Source organism: Notechis scutatus, chromosome 1 (assembly GCF_049901735.1).
Source record: "Notechis scutatus isolate UNSWTSFEM ecotype Mainland chromosome 1, rNotScu1.2, whole genome shotgun sequence".
NCBI classification, from domain to species: Eukaryota; Metazoa; Chordata; class Lepidosauria; order Squamata; family Elapidae; genus Notechis; species Notechis scutatus.
Window position 1 is genome coordinate 293,565,857 of NC_142009.1, and position 18,861 is coordinate 293,584,717.

Sequence of the window (18,861 nt, forward strand, 5' to 3'; positions counted from 1 at the left end):
CTTTAATTCCAATTTATTAAAAAGTAATTTCTTTACAAATCATTCAGAATAATTTATCTCCTTTATCCAGTTTAAACTTTCTTATATACACTCCTTCTTAAGCTTTTTGGCAAAAGTTTTAAATCTTTTAACACCCCCTCCCCCCAATTTCTTCTTTTTAGTGCTTAAAAAGGGTTGAGTCACCAAATATAATTCTTTTATCTTGCTCCTTTAGAAAATCTCTTTAACTATAAATGAATTATGTCCAAGAGGATTTAATTTTGAATCAAAAAAGAAAATATGGCCATTACTCCTGAACACTATTTTATTCAATTGTTAGATTTATATCATCTTTCATTCAGGAGCCCAAGATGAGACACACACTCTTTTTCAATTTTTCCCACACAACAATCCTATTGAATCCAAGCAGAAGGTCTAGTGGAAAATCACTAACTGTGGTTGAAGGTAGACTTGAACCAGGGCCTCTCCAATCTTAGTTCCAACTCCTTAAGCACTGTATTATGTTGGCACTCCATATAGGACATGTTGGATTGAACACAGTCTGTTTCCAACTTGTGCCTGTTTTGCATATGTACATTTGTAAGTCTGTTTTGTCCTGTTTCCTTACTAATTTGCAATCTTTTTTTTAAAAAAAACATTGCAATCATATTTTTTTCACAAACTATGCATTTTAACTGTGTTTCATCCTCATTTATACATTTTCATAAGTCTTTCTGATAACAGTCTTTTTGAGATGAGGACTGTATTGTAGGGGATGTGTGAAATTAAACAGATAGCTGTTATAATATGCATGTTCACCTGGGGACTATGTATCAGGACATTTAGCTTTGAAATGCAGACTGTTCAGTATCTTGTAGTTTCAGGATTATTATAATTCACATTGTATAAGTGGATGGATATTTTGAAGAAACACTTTAATAAGTATGATTCTACTTAAGTGTTGGTTATGGAGATTGGTGATCTAGAAAGTTTTTTAAAATGCAATTTAATATTTGTATTTTGCTATTTACTTACATATTGATAAGATGGGTTCCCAAATTGTATTAGGGAAATGTTTAGCTATCTCTATTTTCCTATTCACAGTTCTTCAACAGAGCAGGAAATATAACTCTTAATTTAATCCCATTTGATGGCCACTCAAATTTTAGAACAACAGAATGGAAGAGATCTTGAAAATCATGTAGTCCAACCTCATGTCCAAAGAGGAGCCCACTATTATAGAATCCTCAACAGATGGCCATCTGTTTACATACCTCCAGTGAAGGAGAATCTACCACTTCCAGAAACAGGCTGTTCCATTTTTGAACAATTCTTACTATTAATAATTTTTTTCTGTTTATCCAAAATCAATTTCTTTGTCACTTATATACATTATTTTTTTGTCTCCACTTTTGCAAAAACTGAACAGTTCTGCCATCTTTATGACAGCCCTTCAGCTACTTGGAGACAAATGCCATGTTTCCCAATAGGCTTGTTTTCTCCAGGCAAATTGTACATATTACTACCAGATATTCTTCATTTTCATTCTAGGGCATTTGTCAGTTTAGCTACTTTCCTTTGGAAACACTCCAGTTTGTCACTGTTCTTGAGATGTGTTTGAAAGTGGAATTTGTATTATAGATGTGGTCTGAAAAATACACAAAAGAGAAGAATAATGATTTTTGTTGATCATCATGTTAAATTTCTAGTGATGCAGCTTAGAACTTCATTTGTATGATTTGCACCATGCCACACTGCTTGTTCAATGTTTCACTTGGGATCCTGATCTTTAAATGAAAACCTGGGTATTTCATGAAATATTTAGTGTCTTTCTAATACAAGTTGACAGCAATGTGAACTGAACCAGCTTTTAGGAATTGTAACCCAAAATTATTACTTCTTCACTCTCAGAGACATAAAGATGAAAGTGTGTATGTGTGTGTGTGTGTGTGTGTGTGTGTGCGTGTCTTTCTCCCTCAGAGATGTCTCTTAAGTGTATAAAATTCTGTATGTTTGCAAATAAAAATAAGCCATATGTTCATTTCTGCAAATAGTTGAATGCGACAAGTATATATTTTCTTCAAGAGTTCCCTTCAGTGTTGGATTTTCATACCTGAGCCCTTGTGACAAAGGAGACTGTGAAAGCTTCTGTTGCATCTGGAAATTGCATTGTGTACTGTGTATTGCGGAGTACTTTATTCAGTCTTGTTATGATCCCAAGGAAGTGGGCAAAAGTGTCATTATGGTATCACAGGAAATATTAGCTAGATCAGTTTCCATGTCGTCTGCTGAGTTTAAGGTGTATTTCTTCTTACTATAATTTTGAATTCTACAGCTTCTGAATTTTTGCCAGGAGTAATTACATGGAGATTGTGGTGAGTGGATTGTGCATTTTATAAGCAGATCACCAGGGTGCAGAAGAAAAGCCATATAGGGCAAGATCATTCACCTCTTTTGAGTTATCAATGTTTTCTTTGCTGACCTTCTTCCTCATAGAGCAGGGGTATCAAACTGGCATCCCTCAGGTCAGATACATCACATGCAAGCTACACCTACCCCAGCTCCACAAAGGGAAGAAACATTGCAAAACGTCATGTGACAGCAACGTGATGTTGCGAGTTTGACACCAGTGTCATAGAGAAAATAAATTTTTGCTTCCACCTGTGCCTTAGAAGCTATTTTGAAGGTGGTAGAATTTGAAGGAGTGGGCAAAATACTTATGTTTATTCACTCATCAATGAATTTTAATTCATTCTCCAATTGCTGGATTTCAATTTAAAAAAAAAAAATCAGTGAAAAAGAGCCAGAGAATGTGAATGTTATATCACTCTTTGATTATCAGAATGAGCTAAAACACTATGCTAGCTCTATGATGGGATATTTATTTATTTATTTATAAAATTTATTGGCACCCATTTTACCAGAGGGTAACTCTGGGCGGCTTACAGTTTTATAAAATCTAAAACATAAAAAGTTAAAAACAAACATTAAAACCAAAAACACATGGGAGATGGCAGGGGCGGAGTGGGAGGGAAGTGGGATCTGTTATTACTCAATCAACCACCTCCATTGTGTTGGATCCCCCACCGGCACCCCAAGTCAACTGGCACAGCCAAATTTTAGGCTCTTACGAAAAGACAGGAGGTTGGGACAACATTCCCGCTAGTGATGGCAAAGAACGAATAGGGTAAGGTGCTTTGGACATTAAACACTTTACATATCTTAGTTTGCACAAATTTCTTGTAGCTGCTGCTCTAAAGTTGGAGACAGAACTAGTAAGGCAGACTCTATATCAAAAGAACAATAACAATAATATGTTTATTCATAATCTTGATAATTTGGTCTGGTTGACTCCAGGGTATCTGTTGGAACTTCAAGCAAAGTTCTGAACCTTTCTACGTTGTGAAGATAAGGAAAGAGTGTTCTTTGATTGCAATGCTCCTTGTTACATCTTGACCCTAAATCCTCATGCTGAAAAGAAAGAAGCTGTTCTAAGGCACAGAAAAAAAGTGATGACAGGATGATGTGATAAAATGGCAAAACTGTCAGAACAATCCAAGTCAGCGGTGAAAAAAACTTTGTGATTGTGACTGGCAGGATTTGCTTTTGCATGACAGCCATGAGAGATAAAATTTCTTGCTGTAGTTTGGATCAGAATAAAGCATGGCTTTAAAAAAAACCAAACACCGTACTGTATAGCAGTGGTTGCCAACCTTTTGGACCTCAGGGACCACCAAACTCATAATTTTAAATCTCAGGGACCACTAATAAAAATTTTGATTGACGGTGGCTTGCTGACATTGGTGGGAGAGAGAAAGAGAGACATCTGACCCCCCCCCCCCCACAAACACACAGAGGCAGGGGTGGGATTCAAATTTCTTAACAACCGGTTCTTGGGTGTGGCCTAATTTGTGGGTGTGGTTTGGTGGTCATGTGACTGGCTGGGCATGGCTTGCATGTAAATATTATAAATATTTATATAAATATTGATTTTTTTTTAAATAAAGAACTACTTTTACCCAAAATCAGGCAAAGCAGGCAGGCAGATTGAGTTGGTCACAGAATCACAGATTCAGAGATCTATCTTTTTGCCATCAGCTACCAAAGTCTGTCACATAAAATTTGCTTGCAAGCAAACACACAAAATTAACTCACAACACACCATGTATATAAATGTTGATTTTTTTATAAAAAACAGCAACTTTTAGCCAAAATCAGGCAAAGCAGGCAGACAGATTGAGTTGCTCACAGAATCACAGATTAATTCAGAGATCTGTGCTTCTGCCACTGGCTACCTGCATTGAATAATAGAACTTTCAATCCTAAGGAAGATTCGGCTCTGTTTAGAAGCAGAGCCGAAGATCTAAATATTAACTAGAAAGCAAGAAATCCAATGGTTTCCTGAGTTCTAGCTAATCTAAATCTCCCGGCACAGCAGAACAGCTGATGGTCAGCAAAAAAAAAAAAAAAAGAGGAAAAATAGCAACTTAGCAGTCAAGTTTGCCAGGTAAGGAGTGAGTGTGCGGGGAGAGTTCCCGAGGGCCATGTGGGTAGTGCAGCCTTGTTTTCCTGCACAGCCTGGATTAATTGCTTTGGGGGGTGCTCTGGGGATGACATTTCTCGACAGACCACCACAATTTTCTTGCAGACCACCAGTGGGCCGTGGCCCACTGGTTGGTGACCACTGCTGTATAGGACTCTGTATTTACTTTGCATATGCATTATGTTCCTGATGTGAGGCTACAGGACACAATAATGAGCTTCATAGTGTTACCATGTATATTTGGAACCTCAGAGTGGCCTATGGATCTGGCCAGTAATAAAGTCATTTCTTTATTTCCATGGTAGAAGTCCCCCTATGGAGTAATGATATGCTGGCTTCGGCTTGAACGTCTGCCCTGGCCCTAGTTTGTCCTGGTTCGATCAAAGAAGGCCGCTTTCTTTTCTCAGCCATTGCAAGGGCCAAATGCATATTTCCTTTATTTGGAATATTTATAGATTTTTTAAAAATATATATACTTAGATTTAGGGAAGTTTCTTTTTCAAATGTCCAGAAGCACTGAAGATTACCATGCCTGGCTCTGCTTATTCTGGTTTTCATTGATCCAACTACCTCTAAGTAACTCAGTGCTAGAAACTGAAAGATGTATCTTTTGTTAAAGCTTAGTTACACTTACGGAACTGTAATTTATGGTTTGCTTGGTTCACGAAGGGGAAACCATCATAGAACATAACATCCTTTGTTTTAATAATTCACAGTCTTCTGAGTATCCCATCAGCACAAGTCAATGAAACTTTCATCAGCAAAGTGCTATGAAGATTTGACCGTTCATTCTCTCTACAGAAAACTGCTATGGTCTAAATATTATAGGTTGCCTTTAGTAGCTTATGAAGTGAGAGACCTTAATATGCAATGCAGTTAATCACAAAGGTCTTCTGCATCATCTAAAGACTCCTGTTGTCAGTACTGATTTTTTTTGGCAACCAGATGTGGAGAAGCCAGCAAATAAGTAATGGTTGGTTCCTAATATCCTTGGCAAAGGCAATGCTTATTAGCATACTATAATATTTTACTGAATATACAGTTTAAGCATAGTTGGGGTGTACCTGTTGTCCAATGATATTGCACTGAGTTTCCAGAAAGATCAGCTAGCTTCCTAAAGCCCTTAGTTTCCTGAATCTTTATTTTCTTTCCAAAATTATACCTTTGTCAATCCAAAGATATTTTATTTAAATGTTCTTTACTCTCAAATAATCCTGTACTTAAAAACAGTTGGATATCTATTGGAACATATGGGAGCATAGCATTTCCACTTGTCCAATAAAAGCTTGTGGTGAAGTTCTAATCACTCCTTTTGGAGGGATCACACTGTTAACAGTAATATTTCCTTTACCAGCAGTATGGAAACTAGGTTCACTTCCTGCCTTTGCTTTTCCATCACATTTTTTTTGCCAAAGTTCAAAATGCATAATTTAAAGATAGTAGAATTTTAAAAAAGCTTCCTGACTTATTCAAAGGCAGATTGGTAGCAGAGGCAGAAGGAATAATTTTCAGATTTGCAATTCTACTGTTGTAGCTTCTCTCACTCTTAATTTGCATCCTTCTGGGTGAAGATGGAGGGGAACATTTAACTGTCAGTCATCTAGATCTGCATGCTGGCTGGGAAATTCTGGGAATTGAAAACCATACATCTTAAAGTTGATAAGGTTGAGAAACACTGTTCTAGAGGGGACTGAAAAGTTCTTTCATGCTACTTCTTTCTGAAATCATGGCTTCTCCATATTTCTCCGGCATTTCTGGATTACTCTTAGGAATTATTAGCATCATTCAGTTACTCCAGTGGGCCATGGGATTTTGTTTTATGAATCGGAGACCCTATAGAGTCTGAGCCAGTTCAGATCTTTTTCAACTTTCAGAAAAATAGATCTTTGTTATTTAATATTCATTTCTTACAATTCTATGCCTTTGGAGCATTCTTAGCTCAATAGGAGCCTTTGCCAACAGACTTGCCTGAAGATGACATGCAGTTAGTTTATGTATTTACATCACATTGTCCGAATGATATTCAAGGCAATGACAACAATAAAATATAATCTGGTCTTTTATATTTAAAATGTAATTGCTATGAATACAATTTTAAAAACTGACCATCAGAAAGGTGACTATTTTATTCTTTATTTCTTAAGGCTGCTAACACCACCCAGCACATATTATTCATATATTGAAGGTTATATACTGTATGTTAGCAATAAATAAGGTAAGGTTCTGAGTTGAATATGCATATCTTCAAAATCAAAGACTATTTGAATGAAGTTTTCTTTCTTGATAGGGGGACATCTTAAATTCACATTGGGGGTCCAATGATGAAGGTATAGAGAGATATGGAGAAGAATTATCTGGTGAAGGCTGCCATATATCATGGTTGATATAACTATAATACTAATACAGAACCAAGACCACCTATAAGGATGAGTGGGTGGAAGAAGTGATATGTCCTTACACACACACACGGAGGGAGGGAGGGAGGGAGAGACTGAAATAAGACCTAGAGACAGAACAAGTAACAATTATATGACAATATGGATACAAAATTTTAAACACAACTTGTGGAAAAACTCAATAAAATTTACTGTCTGCTATTTTTAAAGAGAATATCAGCACAAAATGCTTCATAGATATTCTATTATTCCAGTAATTGCAAAAATGGATAAATCATATAATAATGCTGGAAATATACAAAAAGAACTTTTTTATTATATGCGGTACTCAGTTAAAAATGAAAATACTTAAAAGAAATAGAATTTTTTTAAAAAAACCCAAGTTGGAAATGAAAATTTTAAATTTTCCTAGGAATTATACAATATAGAACATTTAATTTTAATTTATTTAAAAACACATTTTTCTTTGTGATAATGCAGCTACAAGGACAAATTTGGCTCAAGGTTGGAAAAAAGACATTTTGCCAACAATAGCAAACTGAGAAACAATTTGTCTAATTTGCATATCACATTAAACATTTTTTTAAAAAATGTTTAATGTGTGAATTTTTATAAAAGGGAAAGAGTCAGCCTTGTATCCTCATAGCCTCATGCAAATTTCCAGTTTCTTACAATAGTTTTTTGGGCTGAGACAGCTTTGTCAATCCCAAGTGGCTAGGTTTATACTGTACAAACAAAGCTACACTCTGCAGCTTTCAATGTGTAGTATCTGGATTCATACAGTATGTCCCTTTAAGTCAAAACCAAGTAGAATATATTATGGCACAATACAATTTATGTTCAAATAAGAATGAACACATTTTTGTGAGATGCATAATGCACAGTTTGGCTAGACGGTGCTCTCTATGTGCAGAGAAACAGAAGGAAAAGGGTAGGAATTGGAAATGTGAGTTGAAAATTTGTTAGAGTTGGTTAACTAGCAGCTGAATGTGTGTAGGTGTGACACTCTAGAAAAACCTCTCTGCTTCACAATATTTCTTGTTATCCTTCTTCATGCCTCTAATTTCAAAATATTTCCTGTTGAAATTCACAAAGGGAGTGATCTGATCCCACCACCACCAAGGCTAAAGAGATCAAGTGGCCCAGTAACTGGAGAAAAAGCCTTTCTGTATTAATTCAGTGGCTCCTTTTCATTCTAGGGTTGTTCCCATCTGACATCTGTTCAGAAACCTGGACTGTGGGATTGTCTGCTTCATTAACCAGTATGCATAATGAAGGATGAGGCTTCAATATACTGCATACAAATATGTATACTATTCTTTAGGAAAAGACATTGAAGAACTATACATTCCCTTTTGTGCTAGGAGGACTGATGCCCAACATAGCTTGTCCTGCAGTTATGCCCTGTCCTGCATAACTGTTTGTTTGTACCTGCTGAACAAAAGCCTTCCATCTTTCTTTCTTTCTGAATGACAGTGAATCACTATTCATCATTGACAAAATTCACTTGAAATATTTAAAATTAAATGCTGCAGACATTTCATACCACAGGTATGACAGCGATCTGAGCTACAAATCTCTTCCTTTTCATCTCCATTGATCTTCACTGTTTCCCTTTCTATTTTACCCAAGTGGCTTGTACTGTACCTGACAAAGGCAGTCACCCTGCTGATCCTTATTTCAGTTCTGCTATTAGCCTCAAAGAGCAAAAGCAAACAACCTTGGCTTGCAACTCTGAACTCCACAAAGCCTTGGTGAATGGGCTCTTGTGTCTAGGACAAAAAAAAATTAGGCATTTTGTTGTCAAGAGACTTCTTATGCTGTTTTTAAAGAGCACTAAGCTAGATAAAGAGGATAACCTTTGCTTTGAAGTAATGCATGTGAACCCTTGCATTTGAATACATTTTAACTTGTGTTGGTTTTTGCATCACAGTAGAGAAATTGGGTGGGCTGATGTCAAAGTTAGCTTGAGCGTAAATACCTTTGGGTTTTAAGGAGCTAAGTATACTTAAGAGAGCTTCTTGATACAAGCTTGCAAAGAAAAGCAGCCTCATCAGGAGAAGGTTTGGAGTGGAGAAATAAAGGGAGGTTGAGCTCACTCCCATTTTCTTTTTGTAAAGATCTAGTTGGCAGATTAGCAGTGGTTCTAGAAAGAGCAGAGTACTTTTCCTCTACCACAGCTACTGCATGTTGCAAACAGAATCTTTTTAAAATTAACTGACTGTAAAGTAAAAGTCCACAGCTAGTGACACTATTCTCTCTAACATTCTTGCTCCATAATAAAATAATTGGTTCAAAGACATCATTTGGTTACAGACTACTTGCATTGTTTGAATTTAGCTTTATTACTATTTTTAGTTAAAAGACTGCTGGGGGGGTCAGGGTTTTAAAGTAGTGGTCTTTTAACTGATTCAAAATTGCATTAATCTCCTTATACCAGTAGGTTCTGTTAGACACAACAATTTTGAATTAAATAATATACATAACTCATATGTAATTCCAGAAATCATCTTGAATAAATTTCATTTAATACACTGCTTTTTACTAGCCAGAAATTTAATTTTGGATGAAGGAGGAAAAATGGGCAGCAAAGAGAGAGTGATTATATAACATATTGTAGATGGGGCTGTGTTAAATGTTTGGACATGGCCAGGATTTTCCATATTTAGGAGTCTATCAGTTTTTCCTTTGCTTAAACCGTGTTCAGTTGCTTAGTTGTGTCAGACAATTGGGTTGCTAAAATTTAGTGACATGGAGGCTTTGAACATCGCAAAAAAGAGTTCGGGGAGTTGCAAATTCCATACAAAAAGTACTTGAACTTCAAGATCATTTTTGTTTTAAAGCTGTGGCTTTCTAAAACTCAAAGTCAAGTAAATATAGAGAACAATACAGGTTAACTGAAAAATGGTATAGCAGCCACCATTAATGAATTAGTTTCTAAAGATCTAATGTTGTTTACCAAAACTTCTCTCCTTAATATGAACAGCTCTGGTTTTTGTTATTTTTGTACATTTTTTTAGAAATAAGACTACCATGTATAAAGTTGTGTAAGCACATCTACAATTGCACCATTAGTGTACAGTACTGTACTGTAAAAGTATAGTAACATATTTTATACAAGCAACATTGCAAACATACCTAATATTAGAGACAAAACTGCAAGCTGTTGCGTTCTTTATTACCTAAGCAGATGTATCTGAATTTGCCATCTGGGCAGTAGGAAAAAAAGTTTAAAATAGAAACCACAAACAATGTGACAAAGAAAGGAAAGTGTATTATTTAAGCAGAAATAGCTCCTTATAGCCATTTGTATGTTCTTTCCTATGCAGCAAATAAACACTTGAGAGGGGATTCGGACTGAGAACATGATAAGAGTTAAATCTTATATCTTAGCATTACCCAGATCAAATCTTCTTACCTCCAGGAATTGCATTTAAAAAAAAGAAGAAAAGAAAAAGAAAAAAGATTATTGATTTTCTTGGACAATGAGGTCTAAAACTGGATTCCTGAACAGAGCATTCACAGTATCCTCCAGAAGATGATCTAGTAAATTAATCTACCAAGCCCCTTTTCAAATAAAATAGTTGAGAGGACCTCTCCAAGAATCAACTAATTCTGTTGAAAGTTCACTATTGTCAGTCTTGTATGATCCTTATGGGTAATTCAGTGAAGTTTATGGATGGTATTCATAACTCAGAGAAGGTGTGTTCATATTATGGAACTGCTAGTTTTTTAAATGGTGTTAGCTTTTAATAACAAAAAAATATGGCATGCTCTATTGTAATCAAAGAGATTAGATGAATTAGTAGTTGGTTGAGTTTGTAAGATTACTATGTTTCTGCTTTTTCAGAAATTATTTGGCAATTCAGGGAGTAAAAATAAAGGATGTACACATGCAATACAATTGACTTAGGATTCAGATAATAGGAAATAATGGAATTTCTTCACCTTGGTTTGCATACTTGTTTCTATTAAATGAAATGCTATGATAGAAAGATGTGGTCCTTAATGCAAAACATGTGTTTTTCCATTTAATAATGGGAAAGGGAGTACTCAGAAAATTTCAGTAAAATTTCTGCAATGTCCACAATGAAGGATGGTCACAGGAACCTGGGCATAAAGAATTACAATAGTTTTAGTTTTGTTTTCTTTTGTTTGCTAGACCTCAGGATCTGGAAAACCAATAATTGGTCATAAATTCACATAAAGCTTTCAGAAGGGGAAACAATTTGCCTTTTTCTCCAATATTACTTATATGTTGTTGAATTTATGAAAATAGAACTGTTATGCTGTGAGGACAATCTTTTTCTCCTTTTTAAAATCTATTTGTGAAATAAATACCACAGAATATTCTAACCAATATTCTTGCAGGTCTCTGTGTTGGATCTATCTGATTCTGGAACTTCTTTCTCTCTCCAGACAGATATGACATCTGATTAATTTCTACATGCACAGGGAGAAGGGATCCAAGCCCTTTTCCCTTGCATGATGGGCAGATGGCTGAGGATGGATTATTTTTAAAAATCAAATTTCTGGTTTTGCATGTAATTCATTTCCATGCAAAGAAGCTAAGCTGCTGGCGTGGATGCATGTGGGTTTCTAATATGTTTTCTCTTTCTCTCTTTCTTTTCTTCCTCCCTTTTCCTGCTTCCTATGAAAATGCTTCATCAGATGCCAGTCATGTTCCAGGTGAGTATTTGGCTTGCCAGAGTGTGGGAAGCTGCCTTCTAAGGATGGGAACGAGAATGAAGAAAAATTTCAGTAGTGAAATCTAGAACACATATTTCAGTGTGTCAGGCGTTGTCATCAGCTGTACTAGATAAACACATTATGGTATACATAAATGAGTAGTAGTAATTTTCTTGGAAAGCATACAATAACATGACAAAATACTCTGAACAGCAACTGCAATACAAATTAAGAATAGTATGGATTCGTTGTCACTTTCTAATCCATGTCAAATGAAATGTTGCTCTTAAAGTCAACACTTGGTGTTTTGCTATTACCACATAGAAAATGTTCAAGAACTTCATGAAATGTAAACCAACAAAAGAAGTAATACATTGAAATGTCAAAATGTAATAATTAGTGCCCAGAAATTGGTCATGGTGCAATATACTGAATGAAGACAGGCTAAATCAGGGGTCTCCAACCTTGGCAACTTTAAGCCTGGAGGACTTCAACTCCCAGAATTTCCCAGCCAGCAATGCTGGCTGGGGAATTCTGGGAGTTGAAGTCTTCCAGGCTTAAAGTTGCCAAGGTTGGAGACCCCTGGGCTAAACGAACCTAATTCATTTCTTTACTTCAAGGTAATATTCATCCAAAATGAACACTGACTACCGATTTCTGTGCTTATTCCACTGTTCTACTGTGCAACCCTAATTTCAAGACTTTGATTTATCTTTCATTGAAATCAGCAGACCTATTGTTCAATGACAGCCAGATTACTCTGTTTTTCCTGTGAAACAGGAAGCTTTATCATGCAACAGACAGGAAATAGAAATAGGGATTCAAAATTAGATGTTTTACACAGTATAGGTTTAGCTCTCATTTTTTAAAAGAATGGAAATTGGCCCCAGTGTTCAGCACAGAATGATGGACTAATGGTTTCTTCTTCTATGAAACAGTTTGAGTTGAATGTATAATTTTAGTTCTCAACTAGGCTTCAACTGCTTTAGATCATTTTGTAACGTTTAAATCTGTTCCTAGGCTTAAACAATTTAGGGAAGAAAAAGCAATATACAAATTGAATAAAGAAACTCTCTTTTTTTGCTATTTAAAATTGCAGCTCCATTTTAAGAGATGTTAAAGGCCAGAAATTTGGGAAGAAAAAGATGAAGAATTCTGATCAGGCCCAATAAGAGTGAAACTAAAGGAACCTAAAGGGACAAGTTGTTTATAATATGAGCCTGAGCATAGTGCTGGAGCTCTATTCAGACAGTAAGAACTGGAGAGTTTTGTTCAGGACCCTGGACAGATACTAGCACACTTTTTGCCAAACTCCTGATAACCTTATATTTCATTCTGCATCTTTGGGGTCCTTGGTGCTCTCCTGAGTTGGTTGTTTTCTTGCAGACATTTCATTATCCTACCAGGTAACATCATCAGAACTAGAAGGACCCCACAATTCAACCAATATTCTATTGGTATTATCTTCCTCACATCTTGCCTCTGTACTGGAGAAAGGAGATTACAATTACCGGAGATAATTGTTTACCCTGCATGTAATGTTCTATCACATTTCAATTCTATCCATTGTTCATCTAATTATCAGTAGTATTAGTACCATGTGAACCTGTTAGTAGCAAAGAGCTAGTTTGATGTAATGGTTAAGCTGATAGGTGATGTAACACAAGGAGATACTGCTCAACCATCACATTGGCTCTCTCCACAATTCCATTGGTACTGGGATGGAAGGCAGAGCTGAGGCCTTGTGAGGAACTGATCACCCAAACAATACCCCCACCCCCAGAAACCAGGAAATTGTAATTGCTGATTTTGCCTTTGGATTGAAAGTCAGCTTGGTGACTTTAGGCCAGTCACACTGTCAGTATAACCCATCTCACAGAGTTGTTACTGTGGGGAAAATAAGGAGAGGAAGAAGTATTATGTATGTTCACTGCCTAGAGTTACTTATCAGTAATAAAGGTGAGATCAATGTTTAATCAATAAATAAGTATAGATAAATAAGGACCTTTACTTTTTTGTTGGAAATAGCCCAGGGATCATGATCTATCACTGTTGACTTTATGATAGTCTGATGTGAAAGTGCCTGCTTCATGGGCAATGTTATGTTTTACATCCAGTGTCTGTATAAGTTGGGACAGTAGTTGTCCTAATTCTACTGGCCCATCTTAATTGTAACAGTCCATCACTGATGGCATACCTTGATCATGACAGAAGCAGGTTTAGTTTAGTTTACTTTATTGTCATTGCATCGTGTACAATGAATTCAAACACCATCTTCAGTGCACATCATGATCATGAAAATAAACACAAACACACATCCTTCACATTCCACACATTGAATTGAAAACCCCGACACCACACCAACACTGCACTATACAGTAGAATTCAACAGAGCTACTGCCCTGGGATAGAGGCTGTTTTTCAGCCTCTTTGTCCTTGTTTTTATTATTCTGTTCTGTCTTCCAAATGGTAATAGTTCAAAAAAAAGGGTGCCCAGGATGAGATGGATCTTTAAGAATGTTTTGAACTTTTTTAAGGCAGTGGGAGCTATAAAGCTCATGATCATGACAGAAGCAGGTCAAGAAACTTTTAGTGAGAAGAGAATTATTTATTGACTGATTTATTTAGACCATCTTACCTTGTCTTTGACTTCAGATTCCCAGATGAGTTTATAAAGAACAGGAAAAAGTAAGTTCTTGCCCCAAGGTTAGCTCTCTAAATAATGCAACCAAAATTAAGCTGGGAAATAAAGACAGGTGAACACAGGTGAACACTTTGTTGTAATGTTCAGCATCAATAGGAAATAATTTTGTAGGCCATACAGATGGTATTGATACAAGCTGGAAGAGCTGCTGCTTTTCCATCTGGAGACCACAGCATGGAGGTTAATGAAAGAACGACTATCAACTGGATCTGTATTTACATATAGCGTAGAATGCCTACCTGGTGTTATTCTTTTTCTAGTAGACATCATATATAAAAAAATTAGAAGTGTCTTTGTCTTATGCCTATTGTATTTCTACAAAAACTCCCACTTTATTATCCTATCTTTTTCAGAACAAAATTATCTAATATTGATACTATCTTTTACATACTTGCAACAATCTATTTGTTATATTAACTGGTCCTTGAATTAAGAATTACATAGCAGGCCCTTGTCTATATAATATCAATTGGAGAAATAAATTACATACTTTCACTTTCTGTCTTAACAATGCCTAAATTTTGGACTTTCCATACAAGACAGTTTCTACATGCTTTTCTTTTCTTTTTTCTTTCATTTTCTTTATTTTCATTTCTTCATGCTCCCTCTCTCTGCTTTGGGAACTCAAGGGCCTTTCAAATTCAACCTCTGTAGTCATTTTGCTTAATCAAATCAAAATTATATTTATCTTCCTTTTTCTTATGTTCTTAGGCAATTAGCAGTTAGCCATCCTTCATATACTTATATTCTTTATGAACAGGAAATAAGGAAATAGCTATTGACAGACATGATACAATGCAACATGGCATAAATCTAAAAGAAATTCTATTACCTATGACATCTATTTTATCACTGTCTTTATATTGATGCATGATGCATTTGATGAAGTAGACTTTATTCCATGAACACATACCTAAAACATAGTCTTTGCGATGCTAAAAAAACTCTTATTTTTATATAAACATATTTAACTTCACTGGTTAATTTCATATATAAAAATCATAATTTGATTCAAAACTAGCAGTAGTAGATTCAAAACTATCAATGCAGTAACAACGATCTGACAGTAGAATTCAGCTGCAAGGCCCACATTGAGTTTTTGATAGCCAGCGGTATATAGAGTCTAATAACTAAATAAATTAGCTTCATTGATTAACTAATCAAGTAGACAGGCCAAAACTATTGTTCAATATTACAAGCTCCTCATGAAAGATCTAGCATTGGTTGTAGCCAAATGGGTATCCCCAGGGTTTTTGTAATCCAGGGCTGCCAAAATTGTGTGAAATGAAACTTGATTGGAGTGAATTCCTCATTTTCATGCCAGTCATTTTAATTTTTGGGACTGATATTTCTGTTACCACGGAGCCCAAAAGAGGGGCTGGTATCCCTCTTCTTTTAATAATCTGCTTGAGACTTTATTTAATTCATTTTGGATACTCAACTATGCTTTAGGTAATGATGCAATTCAATATTATTAATATTAGGGCTCAGTACATTTTTTATAAAATGACTTAAATTTTACTATCATGTTCAGATCTCTAGTTATCTTTTTCACAATGACTCATGTTTATTTAAATCAGACTTGGTATCCTCCAGATGTGTTCAATTTGCAATCCACTGAATTCCAGCTGATGTGAAAGGTACCCATTTTTAAAAGTTGGCATACAAATTTGAAATGAATTGTTGCTAGGTTTTTTAAAAATCTAGGATCCTGAATGAAATGAAATATTGAATACTTATATTTTTTATTTTATATTGCTATTATGAAGAACCCCTGTATAGGTGTTATTTTTTGCTTCCCCTAGGCTATTTTGGCTGATAAAATTTGGTGCCTGAATGTTGGTGCCTGGTAAATGCATCCAAGAAAAGAGAGCCAAAGAACATAGATTGAATTACTTCAGTGTGGTTCTCAATAACCATATCATGAAAAAGTGCTACAAATTGCTCATCAGATTCTACTATGAAAATGGATTGTATTCCAATTTCCACTACAATGAGATATTCTTTGGGGGAATGTTAAGATTTGAGAAGAAGTCATCTGGCAACTAGGTGAAGATGATAAAACCTGAAAGTGGATCATTTAATAAAAAAAGAGGTATAAGATACCACAGCTTCTTGAAAATTTGAAGAAAAATTAGGAGAGGGTACTACAAGGGAAACAAAACGGTAATGATTAGCCCCATTTCTGGGCAGGGAGTTTCAAAATCCTTGCTCATTTATATAAGGAATGACTGAAAATAGCTGTGAAAAATACTGCAATTTGCCCTGATTCTATTTTCCAATTCAGTGGGACCATTCACAGAAGATCTGACCACCAGATCCAAATTGCCTTTCAAATTATCACTTTCTTATGGTGAAGGATACCAATTGTGAAAAACTAATGTACAGATTGTGAAAAACTAAAGTACAGTGAGGATTGGGGGAATTCCTCCATTAACATTTCTGGAATGCATGAAAGTTTCACAGGAGTGATTCTTGGTGAAGCTGCCTATAAACATTGTATATTCTAGAATGGTGTTTTTCAAACTTGGCAACTTTAAGATGAGTGGATTTCAACTCCCAGATTTCTCCAGCCAGTATGGAAATTCTGGGAGCTGATTCTGCACACCTCAAAATTGCGAAGTTTGAAAAGTACTGTTCTAGGATGTTCATCCTACACAAAACTAACCAGTTACTTCTTGATGTCACAGTCATATCAGAACACACATTCATATTTTTGCACATTGTCTGATTTTTTTTTCTCAAGTTTGATCAGGTTGCAACCGCAAGAGCAGTTGTATTAAAGTAGAACTGCAGTTCAAGTGTGATGATAGAAAACAAACTGTAGAACATTTATTGTTCTAAAGTAAAGGGCAGCTAATATAAAATCCCTGTCTAATATAGTCAATGCAAACATATTTGAAATATTTGTCTCTAGAACCAGCACTGCACGTACAGCACTTGTTGTGTTGGTCTTCTTATCACCATAAATCTATTTTCACTTTTAATAATCATTATTTTGTTTCTCAAAGTATCTTTCAGATTGTCTTAGATCTTAAACCAGGAATAAAAGACATGGCATTTGTATAGCTATGTTCACACCGAACATGTTATCTGACTTACTTTAGATTCATATTATTTAGCTTTATTTAATATTTATGCCCCCTCTCTTTTATGAGAACATTGTAAAATACCAATATTTAACTTTTACATCAAATTATATATGTATTATAAATACTGCTATTCAACAGCAAAGGTTGTTATATAGTGTAACAACCGAAAATCCAAAGCACATACATTTATAGTCAACTTTGGAAACAAATATATTGCTTGTGTGTATATTGATTTTTACTATTGCAATCAAAATTCTTGATCAAAATTATATTTAAAAAGTAGGCAAGGGTAATGTCACAAAAAATGAACCCATTCTCAACCTAGGTCGTGGAAAAAAAATAGTTGAAATTACTTGAGATAGCTTTCGCAAGCGTTAGTTAAGAAATCTGTTCTGTTTGGAGAGCATTAAATATAAAAAGATAGGTATATATTAATCAACATGATATTATTTTCCCTCTGAAGTTGACAGAGATTTAATTAAAATTTTCTCAATTGGATATGGGAAAAAACAGAATAGCACAACTGTTACCTGTTACTGGATTGGAAGTAGTTCTAGTAGGGCTAGTCATTCTCAGCCCAACCATCTCCTTGAGTTATTTATATAAAAAAATAAAGGCAGGATAAACTATTATTATTAATAATAATAATAATTGTAGTAGTAGTAGAAATGACACGGTTATGGATGAAACATGTAACAATGATACCCATTGTCATCAGGGCACTTGGTACCATGTCCAAAATTTTTACAAAGCACATCAAGAAATTGCAGCTTCCTGCAATAATACCAACGGAACTGCAAAAAACTGCACTATTCAGAACATTGTATATTTTAAGAAGATACCTTAGTTGATATCTAGGATGTTGGCAGCAACCCATGTCAACCATTAGCACCAGTCACTGGTATTTGTGATACATTTTTAAATGTTCAGTTGACTGAGTTTCATGTTTAATGAATAAAAGAGATAATAATAATAAATAATAATAATCTAGATAAGTTTGTCTTCTAACACAACCATTGTTTTAGCAAGTGAACACCATAAATTCTAGAGGCTATATTCTTGTATAGTATGTGCAGAGATAAAGAAACCCAGATTCTTTGAGTGAATTTTTCTCTGCCACGTATTTCCTCATTTTTATCTAGAAGGAAATTCTGTAAAGCTGTTTTGAAAATCTGATTTTAATCTAGTTTCACCTGCCAGGTAATTCAAGTAGCTTTTCTTTATCTCTTCTCCCTTCCATCACTGATTGGACCCAGCTCCATCTCTGAACAGAATCCAGCAGCACAATAGTACTGAAGAAGATCCATTTTTCACTGTGCTTTAGTTATGTTCCATAATTCTTCCCTGCTGTCATTCATAGGTAGAAACAGTAGTCTGTGGAACTAAATAGAACCATACGTCTTCCATCATGCTGACACAGTCTTTTTGTTCTAGCTGACATAAAAAAAGCCCTCCACC

General features: G+C 35.3%; 1 protein-coding gene across 20 annotated transcripts in view; it reads left to right on the forward strand.

Moving 5' to 3' along the window:
- The window catches only part of NRXN3 (neurexin 3), a 1,270,300-nt gene that overhangs the window by 67,937 nt on the left and 1,183,502 nt on the right, over positions 1-18,861 (forward strand). For all 20 annotated transcript variants that reach the window (XM_087952028.1, XM_087952029.1, XM_087952026.1 and 17 more), the window contains exon 3: positions 11,590-11,607. In XM_087952028.1, the coding sequence (XP_087808154.1) occupies positions 11,590-11,607 (18 nt within the window). The remainder of the gene's footprint in view (positions 1-11,589; positions 11,608-18,861) is intronic.